Source organism: Ramularia collo-cygni, assembly GCF_900074925.1.
Source record: "Ramularia collo-cygni strain URUG2 genome assembly, contig: RCC_scaffold02, whole genome shotgun sequence".
Classification (NCBI taxonomy): domain Eukaryota; kingdom Fungi; phylum Ascomycota; class Dothideomycetes; order Mycosphaerellales; family Mycosphaerellaceae; genus Ramularia; species Ramularia collo-cygni.
The window spans coordinates 554,819-568,253 of NW_019716256.1; the positions used below are offsets into that span (position 1 = coordinate 554,819).

The 13,435-nt window shown below is 53.6% G+C and overlaps 5 protein-coding genes; 1 reads left to right on the forward strand and 4 right to left on the reverse strand.

Annotated features, from left to right (window-relative positions):
• Nucleotides 1-438: 438 nt before the first annotated feature.
• Nucleotides 439-2,040, reverse strand: RCC_01755 (related to NADPH oxidase cytosolic protein p67phox; the record flags this gene model as incomplete). The annotated part of the gene is made up of 1 exon (XM_023767041.1): nucleotides 439-2,040. One exon carries the CDS (start codon nucleotides 2,038-2,040, stop codon nucleotides 439-441), a length of 1,602 nt encoding a protein of 533 aa, XP_023622809.1.
• A 1,136-nt stretch (nucleotides 2,041-3,176) lies between these two features.
• Nucleotides 3,177-4,844, reverse strand: RCC_01756 (related to ATP-dependent protease (CrgA); the record flags this gene model as incomplete). XM_023767042.1 has 2 exons in its annotated part: nucleotides 3,177-3,207; nucleotides 3,316-4,844. 2 exons carry the CDS (start codon nucleotides 4,842-4,844, stop codon nucleotides 3,177-3,179), a joined length of 1,560 nt encoding a protein of 519 aa, XP_023622810.1.
• A 1,194-nt stretch (nucleotides 4,845-6,038) lies between these two features.
• Nucleotides 6,039-7,666, reverse strand: RCC_01757 (probable L-lactate dehydrogenase (cytochrome); the record flags this gene model as incomplete). XM_023767043.1 has 3 exons in its annotated part: nucleotides 6,039-7,103; nucleotides 7,162-7,484; nucleotides 7,546-7,666. 3 exons carry the CDS (start codon nucleotides 7,664-7,666, stop codon nucleotides 6,039-6,041), a joined length of 1,509 nt encoding a protein of 502 aa, XP_023622811.1.
• Nucleotides 7,667-8,293: 627 nt separating this feature from the next.
• On the reverse strand, nucleotides 8,294-12,091 carry RCC_01758 (uncharacterized protein; the record flags this gene model as incomplete). Its single annotated transcript, XM_023767044.1, has 1 exon — nucleotides 8,294-12,091. The coding sequence occupies one exon, from the start codon at nucleotides 12,089-12,091 to the stop codon at nucleotides 8,294-8,296; it is 3,798 nt and encodes a 1,265-aa protein (XP_023622812.1).
• A 630-nt stretch (nucleotides 12,092-12,721) lies between these two features.
• On the forward strand, nucleotides 12,722-13,357 carry RCC_01759 (related to TSR2-Twenty S rRNA accumulation protein; the record flags this gene model as incomplete). Its single annotated transcript, XM_023767045.1, has 1 exon — nucleotides 12,722-13,357. The coding sequence occupies one exon, from the start codon at nucleotides 12,722-12,724 to the stop codon at nucleotides 13,355-13,357; it is 636 nt and encodes a 211-aa protein (XP_023622813.1).
• Between the last annotated feature and the right edge of the window lie 78 nt (nucleotides 13,358-13,435).

The window sequence follows — 13,435 nt, forward strand, 5'->3', positions numbered from 1 at the left end:
ATGATCAAAACTTCATGCCTTCGTCAATCCCGCCCTCTTCCGTAGACGTCATGGTGTCGCCGGATCGTGCGAATATGCTCTTGCCCACACGTGCGCGATCGTCAGCCAGGGCTGAATGACATCCCTGTCAACTCAAACGGGCCAGGCCCGGCAAGAGATGATCATCAGATAATAATTTGCTTCGCACAGCTCGTTCCTCTGTGCTTATCTTACGAACCATGCGAGCAATCCCGTTCCAGGACCCCACGCACTGCTGACCTTGCGTGGTTGCAAGCCCAATATGAAGGGACGCAAATCGCAGCAAAGCGGATACAGCGGATGTGCAACCATCGACCACGAAATGCACGGTCATACAGGAGACACCGCCGCAATCGAAATTGTGTTGTACAGAAGGGTATAAGGCACGAAACAATAAGCATGATACTGTACGACGGACTTTCAGATCTCATGCACCCAGACCTCCATCTTTCCCATATCAGCCATATCCTTCGCAGCCGCAGCTTTACATGTTCCCATCGCCATGTCAAGATCGTCTTGATCTGCCATAGTGACCATGTCGCCATCCTCATCCTTTATCTTCAGTTTGAAGCCGGTCTTGAATCCGAATTTAACTCGAATCTGTTCGAAGAGTTCCTCATAACTGACGGTTGGCGCTGTCATGACATATCGCATGTCCTCGGCATGCACTTTAACGCGCACTTTTCGTACATCTGGTGCACGACGTGATTGCGACCGATGTCGTGGATAGTTGGAATGCTTTGGAGGAAGGATTTCAAAAGCAAGAGGCTGCTCCAAAGGAGACAAGGTCTCCTCGTCGTCTTCTTCTTCTTCTTCCTCGATGGAGAATGGCTGGCTATGATGAGCACTTGACCTAGATCGCTGATGTAGTGGAGCCTGCTGCTGGTATGCCTGTTCGCTATACGCTTCTATCGGGTCGTCTTTAATCCGAACCTCCGGGACATCGCGATAGCTCGATCGGTGCTCTCTCCGCCTACTGTCGGCCGTTTTGGACGGTGCGTTGGACGGCTCCCTTCTCATCGCAGGCCGTTCCGATTCGGATCGCTTGGGCTGCAAGCGAGGTCGATCCGTGTGTGACTTGTGCTCAAAAGCTGCAACACCAAGCTCAAGTCGTAACGGCTTCGCGCCAGGCCGGGATTGTTGCAAGCTGGATCGTTCCGAGTTTGTGCTGTCTGTCGACCGCCGTTTGCCATGTGCAGATTCCGGTCTTTCAAGCTCCGGCGGCGGTGTGGGAGGAAACACCTGGCGATGCCGCGGCGGTTCAGATTGTTGTCTATTAGCACGGCTTCGGAGATCCGGTCTCACCAAGTTCAACGCTGCATAAGAGAGCTTTTCTCCTGGCCGGTCGTCAACACCCAGTGCCGCGAGTGCTGCTTGCCGTCGAGGGTCGACCATGAGCTGCTGATCAAATGATGCGACCAATCTTGCCTTCCCGAGGTAGTCCTGCTTCTTCAAGTTCTTGACCTTGGCTTCGTTGGGTCGATAGACCACGCCGACGGGGATTGAGAACACAGTGTAACCTTCTGCCTCTTCCCGTATGGCTTCATCGATGACATCGTGATCGGGAACAACCTTCTCCTTCAGAGCAAAGACCAAATCCTGCATTCCAGGATCCTTTTGCTGGAGGTATATATAGCAAAGTCCACGGTTGAAGAGCACTTCGCAAGAGTATAGTTTGAACTTCAATCCCAACTGCTCGTAGTCGATGTTGTTATTCCCACGTAGGTATAGCAGAGTGTCGTTGAAATTGGCAAGCGCCTCCTCAAAGTCGCCCATGAGGAAGTTGCTCACTCCTTGTTGGAAGTAGGCGATGGCGAGGTACTGGTCGAGATGGGTAGCTCGTTGATAGCACTCCACAGCTCGCGTGTGTTCGCCCAAGGTCGCGTGAATCACACCACAGTTGAATAGGATCTTGGACGTATCCGCGATCTGCTCGAAGCATCGGATTGCACTGTCGAACTCGTTGTTGTCGTACGCGGCCAGCGCAGTAACCCACGTCTCTATCTCTTGCTTGAGCGACATCTCGAAGTCGCTACGGGGATTGGAAAGTCAGGGAACAGCGCGACGGATACAGCGTAGGTCGAGGTGTTCGAGATCCACTCCACTGCACTCCACACCACAGTGCACGACCGTAGATGAGGTTACACGCAGAATCGCAAGGTCCTTCTTAGCATTSCAGATCAAACTCGCTTCAAGTGACCAGATTGGTAGCTGGTAAAAGAGAAACAGACTCACATCCGAAGAGCATGATGAGGCGACGGGGTAAAGTAAATAGACCTCCAAATAGATGGATACCCTGCGCGCGTAGGGAGTGGCCGAAGCAGCTTGTGGCTGTCTCCGTCACAGCAGAGAACGTGGGTGAGGGGCTCAAGGGCTCTAGCCAGATCGCACGGGGCACAGGGCACAGGGACGAAGCCCCAGCCAAGCGGGAGCGAGGGGAGAGAAAGCGCTTAACCAGACGACTGGATTCGACACCATAGGAACATGCCGTACATTGACCACAGTACTGCGAGCACATAAAGTCTAGCTCATCAAACCACATGCCGTGGCTTGCATCAATCCAAGTCATTGACGGCTTCGAGCCTTGGAGTCTTTGAGCCAAGCAACTAATTCATCTCACCGACGGTGATGCGTGCAGTAAAGCCATGGCGTCTCACGTCTGGGCGCCTTCACAGGCTCAGCGACGAGGTGGACCTCCATGGAAAGTCGCTGAAAGTGAACGTCGTCCAGGCCCAGATTGGCGAAAACGCCATGTGCTTTGCTCTGAGCAATGTGACTGAAGTCAATCGAGATTGCACAGAGTGTGAACAAAGCTCGCTCGGTGATCGTATTGTCGTTGTCGTAATGTACAATTGTTATCATTCAATAGAGCGTCGTGCCATTCGACCGCATATAACAACGCCGTGCAATGCACCTTCATATCTGAACCATTTTGAGGAATCCGTGGCAAACATGCCATGCCTTTCAATCGATGAAGAAAGTAAAAAGAAAGGTCGAATCGCTAGTATGTAACAAATGCAGAAAAAATCAATCGGTCTCGTCCGAACGTGCCCAATGGAAGGCCATCGCGAGACTCAAAAGCAGCATAGGGCCCAGGTAGTGCGCCGCTGCTAGTCATAATATGCGACAAGAGTTGCTTTGATACCTGACGACTGGTGTCAGTCTTCGTCTTCATCCGATTCTGATTGCCTTCGGGCCAGTCAGTCAGCGCGAGTCCAACGAGCAGGAAACATGCAAAGCGCTGGCTGTGACGTAAAGCGGAAATGTACAAGACAGAATCAAGCCGGGTGTACTCACCATCGTTGCGACTCAATTCTGCGAATCCACGTCGCAGTGATCTTCAGTCGTTCTCGAACAGTACGCGTGCCCATCAATTTATACTTTTCCTCCTCGCTGATGGGCAATACACTGGCAAACCAGTATGGGAATAGAGCAGCCTCCTCGGGTGGTTCTCCGTTGATGTCCAGTACTCTTTGCTGTAGCCAATTCGCGCTCCTCGACTGCATCTTGATGACGAAGTCTTTGCTCACCGTGAACAAGTCTTGCGTCGACATGCGATTGATCTGGGACGCCACATCGTCGCCAGTGGAAGCAACGGCAGACGTCTCCTCCGCTTCGATGCGCTCCTCCTCAGCGAGGTTTACATCATCTAGGCGCTCCACCTGTCCAACCAGATATCCATCAAGCAGATCATGCGACTTGACACGGAATCGATAGAGCCCAGTAGTTTCTATAAGACTCGTTCCATCAGACATTGCCTGAATGTGGACAATGTGTAGCATTGTTCCGTAATGGTAGAAGTGGACGTTGCCAAGCGCRCCCTGAGGCTCGTTGTATCGGTTGTACATTAGCATACCAAACTCCCGATTCCCTTCCATCGCGCGTCGAATCATGAGTTTGTATCGTGGTTCGAAGATTCTCAGGAAGGTAGGCTGATGGGGAAATCCGAGAGTACAGACGAAAAGCGGAACACTGGATGGCCCATGTCCTCCCCGTTCCTCCTCCTCACTCGCTTCGGCTCGTGCAGCGACCATTTCGGGGCACAGTCCGTTCAGGAGGTTCACCAATGTTTTGTTGCTGGGCTGGCTTGCCAACAAAGGAGGCATGGCAAGATCCCTTCGACATACGGGGCAGTGGAGGGAATGATCGAGGACCCGTGCCATACATTTTCGGCATAGAGTATGGCCACAGAAAGTAGTGACGGGGTCTAATAGGAGGCTATAACAGACTTGGCAATCGACCTCCTTTTGAGTGTTTTGAAGCAAGGCTTGGAGAAGATTGTAGTCGGCATCACGACTGTGTTGATTGTGCTGAAATCCGTGGGGGTATTCGAGGTCGCTAGCACGAGGAAGTTGACCTTGTCGGGCCAGAYCGTAAATTGTTCTCAGCCTGCCACTAACCAGCTCCCCCATCTTATGCTCTTCATTTGGATTCCAGGTTGGGTCCTCGCCGTTACGCATCGGGGTATCCACCATCTTTTGTTGTGGAACTAATGCCAGAACCTCCTCTGTCGACTCCATAAGCTTGGTCAGGGTGACATCGACGTTGCAGTCATCTGCAGGGTGCTGTACGCCGCATGTCGCAAATGGACATTTGAAGCCTTGTTTCCGCCCGGGAAGGTCGGGATACGATATGTGCTCGCGTTCTTCCGGCTCTGGAAGACAGTCTCGGCACAGGGAGTTTCCACAGGGTAGGGTGACCGGGTTCCGAAATGGCCTCGAGCATTCGGTGCATTGCACCAAGCGCACCAATTGTCTAGCGTCGCCAAAAGCCGTCAGGGCGGCGGAGTCGTCATTATTCCCTGTTGCCTCTGCGTCTTCAAGCATGAAGGCCGTTGGGGGTGGTAGTGCCAGGCCGAAGGACTGGCCTTTAGGCGCGGGGGGATGCGTGATATCCAGCTTTGCGCTTCTGACGACTTCATGCGCAGTTTCTCCCTTTATCTTCCATCAAACACGGTATCTGTCTTGTCCGGTGCCCAGCCTAGGAGGTGAAATGTTTTCTTGTACTGTCGGACTACTTTTTCCCAGCGGGACGGTATGTCAAAGCTACGATGACGTAGACGAGTGATGGGCGAGAAGGATTGCGGTAGCAATATGCGCAGGATAGTGGTTGCGGATGGTGGTTCGTGTGAGTCTAGGTGCCCTTGAAAATCTAGGCGTCATTCAAACGGCGTGAGTGGGAATGGAGATGCTGCGGTGTTGGTGTTGGTCGAAAGAAGGGTTGTCCTGCCCAGGCGTGAGCAAACAATACCTTAGTCAACAAAGTCCAGTCGTCCCTCATCCCGCCGACTAGGCTGTCATGCTTGTCGAATGAGCAGGGATCGGCAATGGCCGTCTCAATTCGCCTCCCGATCAACGATTGGGACACAGGGAAAGCACTCGCACCGCTTCGGCGTCGCACACGAGTGGCCACGCTCAACCAACTTCCGGACAGGTTTCGAGTCTTTTGACCGGCGAGGCCAGATGACATGCAGCTGAACAGCCGTTTTAGACGCTCTAGTGTGGTTTGCCGGAGCGACGATGCTTGATCGTTGGCGCTGCGGGCGATGCGCACTCCCCGCCACGACTGACCATCTGGCACGAGGATCGGAATCCCGCGGGCACCACATCGGCCAACCCCCAGATGTATCCATGTAGAGTAATGACGACCTTGACTGATGGCATTGTCTCGGAGTTTTCTGCGAGTTGTCCTTCTTGGCGACGGATGTAGGTCTGCAGACCAACATCCGAGATGTAGAAGAGACTTGTGTTGCATTCGAGATCGAGATGGAAAGGAAGGGGAAGCGCCAAGGCAGGGCAAGAAATCGACCATTTCTCCAACCATTTACCTTACGTGACAACGATGGAGCACATCGAACGTGAACTACACTACATTGTCGAGTCAAGTAGATGGTAAGGGAAAAGCGTCTATAGCAGCCTTACCGCCCACATCATCTCGCAGAGAGAAGCCACCCCGGAGTCTACTCGAGGAAGGGTTTTGATGAATACAAGCGAGTGAATGTGTACAGATCTGCAAGTCTTCTACAACTTCGCCTTGGGCCCAACCAATGGATCATACACATTCAGGCCGAGAGTGTCACTCGGCACGCTCGTGGTGTGCATACTCAGTCCGCGAGTATCAATGAACTCCGGTCCAAGCTGATCCACGCTGTTACATCCAATCAACCGCATGTTCATCTCCATCTCGTCCTTCAGCAACTGCATAGCTCGATCCACACCGGGCAGTCCGTATGCGCTCATGGCGTACAAGAACGGGCGACCGATGCCAACACCCTTGGCACCCAGGCAGAGCGCCTTGATGATGTCTGTGGCACGCCGGATACCTCCGTCGATGTACACCTCAATTCTGTTTTCAAGACCAAGGCGGCGGAGTTCAGGCATCACTTCAGCGAGAACCTCGACGCCGGATCGTGCGAAATCGAGTTGGCGACCTCCGTGATTGGAAAGGACAACACCGTGAACACCCGCTGCAATCGCTCGAATTACATCCTCGACTCGTTGCACACCCTTGAGGATGATGGGCATTTTGGTAATTGATAAGAACCATGGGATATCACTCCACTGCAATGCTGGATCGATGAACGATGAAATTGCTCGTGCGGCACCTTGTGATCGATCCACGGAATCGCCGCCAGAGTTCTGAACATTCGATCCCACATCTGAGAACTTGGAACGCATGTCCTTCTCTCGTCGTCCAAGCTGTGGTGCATCGACTGTGATGAAAAGACCCTTGCAGCCACGCTTCTCTGCGTGCTCGACAATCTTCTTGGTGATCTCGCGGTTCTTGTTGACGTAGAGTTGAAGCCATTGGACCTGGTCGCCTTCTCTTGCGTCTACAATCTCATCAAAGGAGCACGACGCCAGAGTTGGGATCATCTGAATGACATTGTGCTTCTTTGCGCCTCGTGTGAGCACCACTTCTCCTTCGGGATTCCCTAGCTTTCCAAGTGCGGTGGCTGTGACGTAGAATGGTATGTCGACTTTCGTTCCCAGCATTGTTGTGGAATAGTCAATGTGCTCAACGTCGTGTAGGATCCTCGGCCGGAACCAGATCTTGTGGAATGCCGAGTGGTTCTCTCTCATTGTCTATAATGCATGATCAGCGAGTTGTCCGAGACCATGAACCCAAGATGTATTGCCTTACGATCTCATCGTCGGCACCACTTGAATAGTATGCCCACGCAGTCTTCTTCATGACCCTTCTCGCCACAGCTTCGAAGTCCATCAAGTTATAACATTGCTCGAGAATTGGCATGCTCTTGATGCGTTCCTGTCTCTCAACCTCATCTGGGTCCTCGTCCTTCTCCTCCTTCTCCACTGTTTGCATGTTGACTTCTCCCAAATGCTTGCTCTTATCAAGGTATTTGTCGAGCGTATCCGGCGGGTGAATAGGCTCGTACTCCTCAGTGGCATCTTTACCAGCATACTTCAGGATGATCTTGGGACCACCAGGATGCTCTGGCATAACTAGAAAAGGGACATCTAGTTAGCCAAACCATATCCCTTCAACAAATATTGTGCACCATACATTCAGTGACATCGTATGCCTTTCCATGGATAATTACCCAGCATGATTCCGTGGTATTGTGCTTCGCGATCTCTTCTCCCGAAAGCTGCTTCGCCTGTGTGTTGTTGCTATCGCGGTTCATCTTGCTACAATGGTGTGGATTGGAGACGCAAAAACGGTAGAAATAAGGGAACGACCTTAATACGACGAACCTCAAGGCGGATCGCTAACGACAAGCATCTGGTCCAGCCCTCGTGGGCATCGTCGCAAATCCGCGGTTACAAGGCAGAGCAGGACCTCTCTCCACTCGCCCGAGCCACGAGCCGTCCCTACAGACTTGCGGAGACCAATCATATGCGGAAGATTTGACGCTCTCTGTTTTCTACGCCGCAGTATCCGCTCCGCTATCAGCAGCCGAAGATGTGTTGATATCTGCGAGGCTGCGAGGGTCGCCGCAGCAGCCGCATTTCCGAAAGAGTCGGGCGCCTTTGTTGACCGTAATAATATGAGACGGCTTCGCATTTGTAACACTTCGCTTGGAACTTCCACTGATTTGCCCCCACAGCGAAGTGACGAAATATTAATGATCGTGATAGTTACAATATCTTTGGCATCTAATGTAGTACTGTTTCATTGACCCTCAGGTAAACTGCAGCGCCCTTTTCATCTGCAATTTGCACTGCAACGAACACACACCCGACTTCCCAAATGCTTGCTGGGTATAATATGACACGAGTAACAAACAAAAACCGATTGAAATCTCCTCTATTCAAAAAGCCTGACCTTCCTTTCCCTCCAACACCAGTGCTTCACTGGCGGTGACATACGTCTCCAGAGGTGGTCTCTCCGTCTTCGCGTCGCTCTCAAAACTGAAGTCGCCGATGGCTGGTGGTGGCGACATTGCAGAAGCAGTGGCACTGCCCATTGTTCTCTCGTTTGAAGACTTGTCAGGTCCCGAGTGAGCTCTCAGCGAAGACTGCCTTGGTCCTTCCACGCCAGGGGGATTCCTCACATCCTTTGGGGGCGGAGCAGGTCGGAATGTGCCAGTGCTGTCAGCCTGCAGAGGAATAGGGCGTGGAGCCGGTTTAGCAGGCGGTGTAGCGTTACCAACTGGAGGGGGTTGCGCGCTGACGTCTGGAGCCCGGGTGTCTGGAGCCCGGGTGTCTGGGGCCCGGGTTTCTGGAGCTCGGCTGGCTGGCGGTGCAACTTTGGCATCGTAGACTACATGCCTCATTTTGAACGGAGCTGCGGACGGAACCGTTGCAGGTGTAGCAGCAGCCACTGCCGCCGCAGGCTCCGTTTCAGCGGGAGCTCTAGCGTCGTAGACCGGATTCCGCACCTTGAAAAAGGGCTGTCCGCCACCTGTATCAACTGGGCTGGTAGTTGTCGCTGCCGCAGTCTGACTCTCGCTCGTTGGTGCAGGCGGAGCACGCCAGCTGAAAGCACTAAGAGGCATACCGTCTGCTCCTAGATTGCCCAGTCTCGAATCTCGAATCTGCTTTTGGCWCTTGCTGTTGTAAGGAATTGATGTCGTCGAGCTGGATGCGTCAAAAGCTCTGGTTCCCTCGATTGGCGATATGGGCGTATTCGGGTCCGAAGGCACAGGATTATCAAAGTCAGCAGTATCCAGGTTTCGGATGTACTGCAAAGCTGGGGAGTTTGAAGGAATAGAGACAGGACGATCTCGCCCAGAGGTTGGAGAAGTGGTAGTAGCGTGTGCGTCTTCTGTAGCTTCGGTGATCGGCGGTGGGCCCGATATGAGCCCGGTCGCATTTCCCTGCGCTACTTGCTTCAAATCGGTGGGTAGCTCGACGGGGGCCGCGAAGATCCCACCGTTCGGAATGGAGCTTTCTCTATTCTGCCTAATTGGGAAAGGTTGAATCTCTTCCACTCCATTATTGAGGCTGTCAAGTGTCACGGTGGACGGATTTGGAGACGCCTGTCTTCCAATTTCACCAGCAGCATCGGGGCGCAACTTGAAAGGATATGCAGATATTCCGTTGTGCGGCCGCGAGCTCTCCGGGTCTAGAAAGGTGTTTGCTGATCCAGGGACTCGAAGGGCGGGTTCTTGCCTAGTCTCTGATAYGGTAGGTGGTGCTCGAGGAGGGCTCTTAGGAGATTGTTGCGTCTGCTCCATCGAGACTTTGGCACTGCCAGACCGCCTCGCTGTGAGGGCAGGAGAGGTGACGTTGCTTCTGTTGTCAAAACTAGGACTGCCCTTCAGCTGGCTCTTGGCTTTGCCTTTGTTGACCCTCTTCGTTTCAAGGCCAGACGCAAGCTTGAACGCTGCATAGGCATCGTTGTCCTTCTCCGCTTTGGACGATGTCTTCGAGAACACTGTTCCACCGGAGCGTCTGCGTTGCATCTTCAAGTCTATGTCCGCGTGGCTTCCAGTGGCACCCATATTTCTTCCGTTAGGTGCATCCCGGTGTCGATTTGCCTCATTGGTAGTAATGGCAGGAGCAAGCCTGCTGACAGGCCTACTCTCACTTTGCTCCTGCTCCTGCTCCTGCTCCTGCTGCTGACTCTCCACTCTCTCGATGGTGTTCTCATCGTGAGAGCTACCCCAGCCGGTCCACATGGCCAGACCCCATGATTTGCCCTTCTTCTTCTCGCCCTCGACCACACCTTTTCTCCGTCGGCTGACTAGAGCGGTGTAAGGAGGGGATTCGCCAGGCTCCATACGATCATAGCCGTTCTTCTCTTCCTTGGCTCGCTTTTTGGCAATTTTCTTATAATCGCTTGCGTATTTCAGCTCGCTCTGTGCGCGTCTCGCCAGCCACTTTTGAACAGGTCCAGCTTTGATGGCGCCAATGCTGATAGGATCCATATTCAGAGCACTGATTTCTGATGGCAGTGGCAGTGGGAAGATGAGTCCATGGCCGTCTATTCGCTGGCGAATCATGTGATCGCGGAATGGAGGCAACTCGTCTCCGGCTTTACCCACCGTGCCGATTGATTGTAGGTTGTTTTGAGGCGGCGGGACCGCGAATGAGTCCTCCTTATGTATGCTGTTGCGTGTGGACGGTCGATCATCCACGTCGGTCTCTGAGCCGTCGCTGACGACRCTCGCGGCATCATCAGGGATATCGATGCCCTTTTGCTGCGCTCGGGACAAAGCCCAGGCACCGAATTGAGCGACCGAGCGATACATGTATTTTGCCGGCCGTGTAAAGGACAGAGTATGGGGAACGTGGCAAAGATCATCCCAAACCTGCAACTGTACGTCGGTGGGTGGGTACTGGTTGAGCGTCGTGCGTTGAGGATCCCACTCGGCCATGATAGCTTCGCTGGGCGGATACCTGCGCGGATTCGCGGCCTTGTGCGCAATGTAGATCTGCTCATCGCGTAAGAGCTCACCGCCGCCAGTCTGGATCAGCATAGGTGGTAAGCCACCCAAAGACGGCTGCTGCACAGGGGATACGAGTGGATGAGTGAGTAGTGCGTTCCTCGTGTAGAGTTGAATCTGTTCGCGCAGAACCACGAGTTTGTCGTCAATTGTAATTTCCAGTCGAGGACCCATGCCGGGGATTTGATTGACCGGGATGATAGGCTTCCTCTTCGACGACTCTGGAATACGCACATCATCACGACTGGATTTACGGCTTATCATACCGTCGTCAATAGTCGCGGGGAGTTCGACCACGTCAAACGGTTGTTCTACGGGTTGAGTGAACTTTCGAGCCGCCGTTGCATGCTTGCCCTCGTCTTCACCAGGAGGCGGTGGCCATATCATCGAAGGTTTGTGGTGAAAGCCGTGCGACGGAATGTAATCAAGCGAACCCTCGGCCGCTGTCGAGGGGAACGAATGTGTGAGGTCGACCCATGGAGAGAGGAGAATGGTTCCAGCTGGCAACGGGCAACCTTGATCCCGTAATGTGACCAGCATACTCAACACCATGCCTCCGCCGGCGGAGTCTCCCGCAAACAAAATCTGATTCGGTTCAAAGTGTTCTAGCAGGTAGAAGTAGGTGGCGATGCAGTCGTGCAGACCACATGGGAAAGGAAACTGGGGTGCCAGGCGGTACCTCGGGGTGAGGACCCGCGCCTTGAGCTTCCTTGCATGCCGTTGCATTTGATAGCGGTGCTCGTCCACACTGCCGAAGTAGTACGCACCGCCATGCACGTACAGGATGACACGGTCACACTTGGTGCCTGCGCGTTTCCGCTCGTTGAAGTCCTTCTTCATCTCGATCCATTCCGCGTGCAGGGGCTTCTCGGGACGCCTCCACTGCCACCACTTATCGCCGCCGACCTTTTCCACATTGCGAAGCTGATTCTTGAGGCAATTGGCGGATCGGTTCAAGAACTGCGGCGGCACTTCGACGTCGACGGTGCGGACCCAGGTGGGCACCGGGACCCATTGTGCAGTGAAGTTCTGGAGGTCTTCGACGGGGTGCTTGGAGCTGTAGTCGAGGAATTGACGGATCAGTCGCAGACCCTCATGGTAGGAAATGTGTGCCGTGGGCTTTTGCTTGTTCGGACTCCTGTTGAGGTAGTGGGAGAAGTAGGTCTCGATGACCGACGGCGTCACTGCACTCGCGACTCCGAGTGTGTTGAAGGGCATTGCTGCGTGGGAGCTGTGAGTCGTGTCCCTCGCGGTGGGAAGGACGCGTTTGAGGGCGGTGGTCGGGTGTTGTGTGTCTCAAACTGCTGCCCTCACTTCCATGGATGCTGATGATGATGCCATGCAGCCCGTGGTGTTGTGAGGTTCGACGCGGGTGATTTGAGACGAGACAATTTAATCTGCTCGCAACAAAGGCAAAGGACGGTGCGAGTCGAAGGGGCTCGAGGGGAAACACCGCAGCTGTTGATCGGTATGCGTCGATCAGGCCGCTCGTGTTGCCAAAAGGGACAAGTCTTGAACGTTAATATAGTCGGGCATTTCCGCCTTGGGCCTTGATGAGACGGTGAACTTGAGCTTCCACCACGCCGATTTCGAAAATGTATCGACAAGAGTTAATTACATGATGGTACCTGACTGACATCACACGGCACCCGGGACTTGGAGATCTCTTGAATGAATAAGGTAGTCAATGACTAGCCTGGGCAATCCCGGTCGCATTTCAAGCTCCCCAGAATCCCAAGATCCATCCCCGCATTGGGCTTGGAACGATCCGCGATGGAAATTTTGGAGGCGCATTATTCACCTCGCACTCCGTCAGTCTCTTAACTTATTTTTTGACCTCTCTTCGCAATGGCAGCTACACAACAAGCTGCTGGCTCCGGCCCTACACCGACACCCACGACGACCGGACAAGTTACGCCCGAACAACTGCAAACGGCCTTTGATAACAGCGTCTGGTATCTGCTCTCGTTATGGCACCCACTGCATGTTGCGGTCACAAACGGATGGGGTGGACCCACCTCTGAAGACAAGCGCGACTGGTTCGCAGGACACGTCTCGGAGCMCATGTCCACCCTTCCTTCAGATCCCGCTCAGCTTTCCTCCACAGACGCCGAGGATCTAGAGTGCATTCTACTGCAAATTATGCAGGACGAATTTGACTGCAATGTCGAGGACGAGAGTGAAGTCGCAGTGGCGCGAGACATCTTTGTTGTGAGAAAGCGGATGCTGGAGGAGAGGAGTTTAGATGCGGCGCGGGGTGTGGAGGAGCGATGGAGAATTCGGGGAATGATGWAGGGCAGTGTGGCTGTTCGCGAGATTGAGCCCGAAGAAGGCGATGAAGATGCGGAAGAGTGGGACGGCCTTGATGAAGATCAAGAGATGCGTGAAGCACCGCAGCTCGTTCCTGCACAGCCGAAGGAGAAGGCTCAGCCTGAAGTCGACGACGATGGCTTCACCAAGGTCATAGGCAAAAAAAAGAGGTGAACGGCTTGAAAAATGGGAAGTGCTATGCTACTCTTGATAGAGAGACCGCAGCATCGACTACCAGTCACGACACTGTGG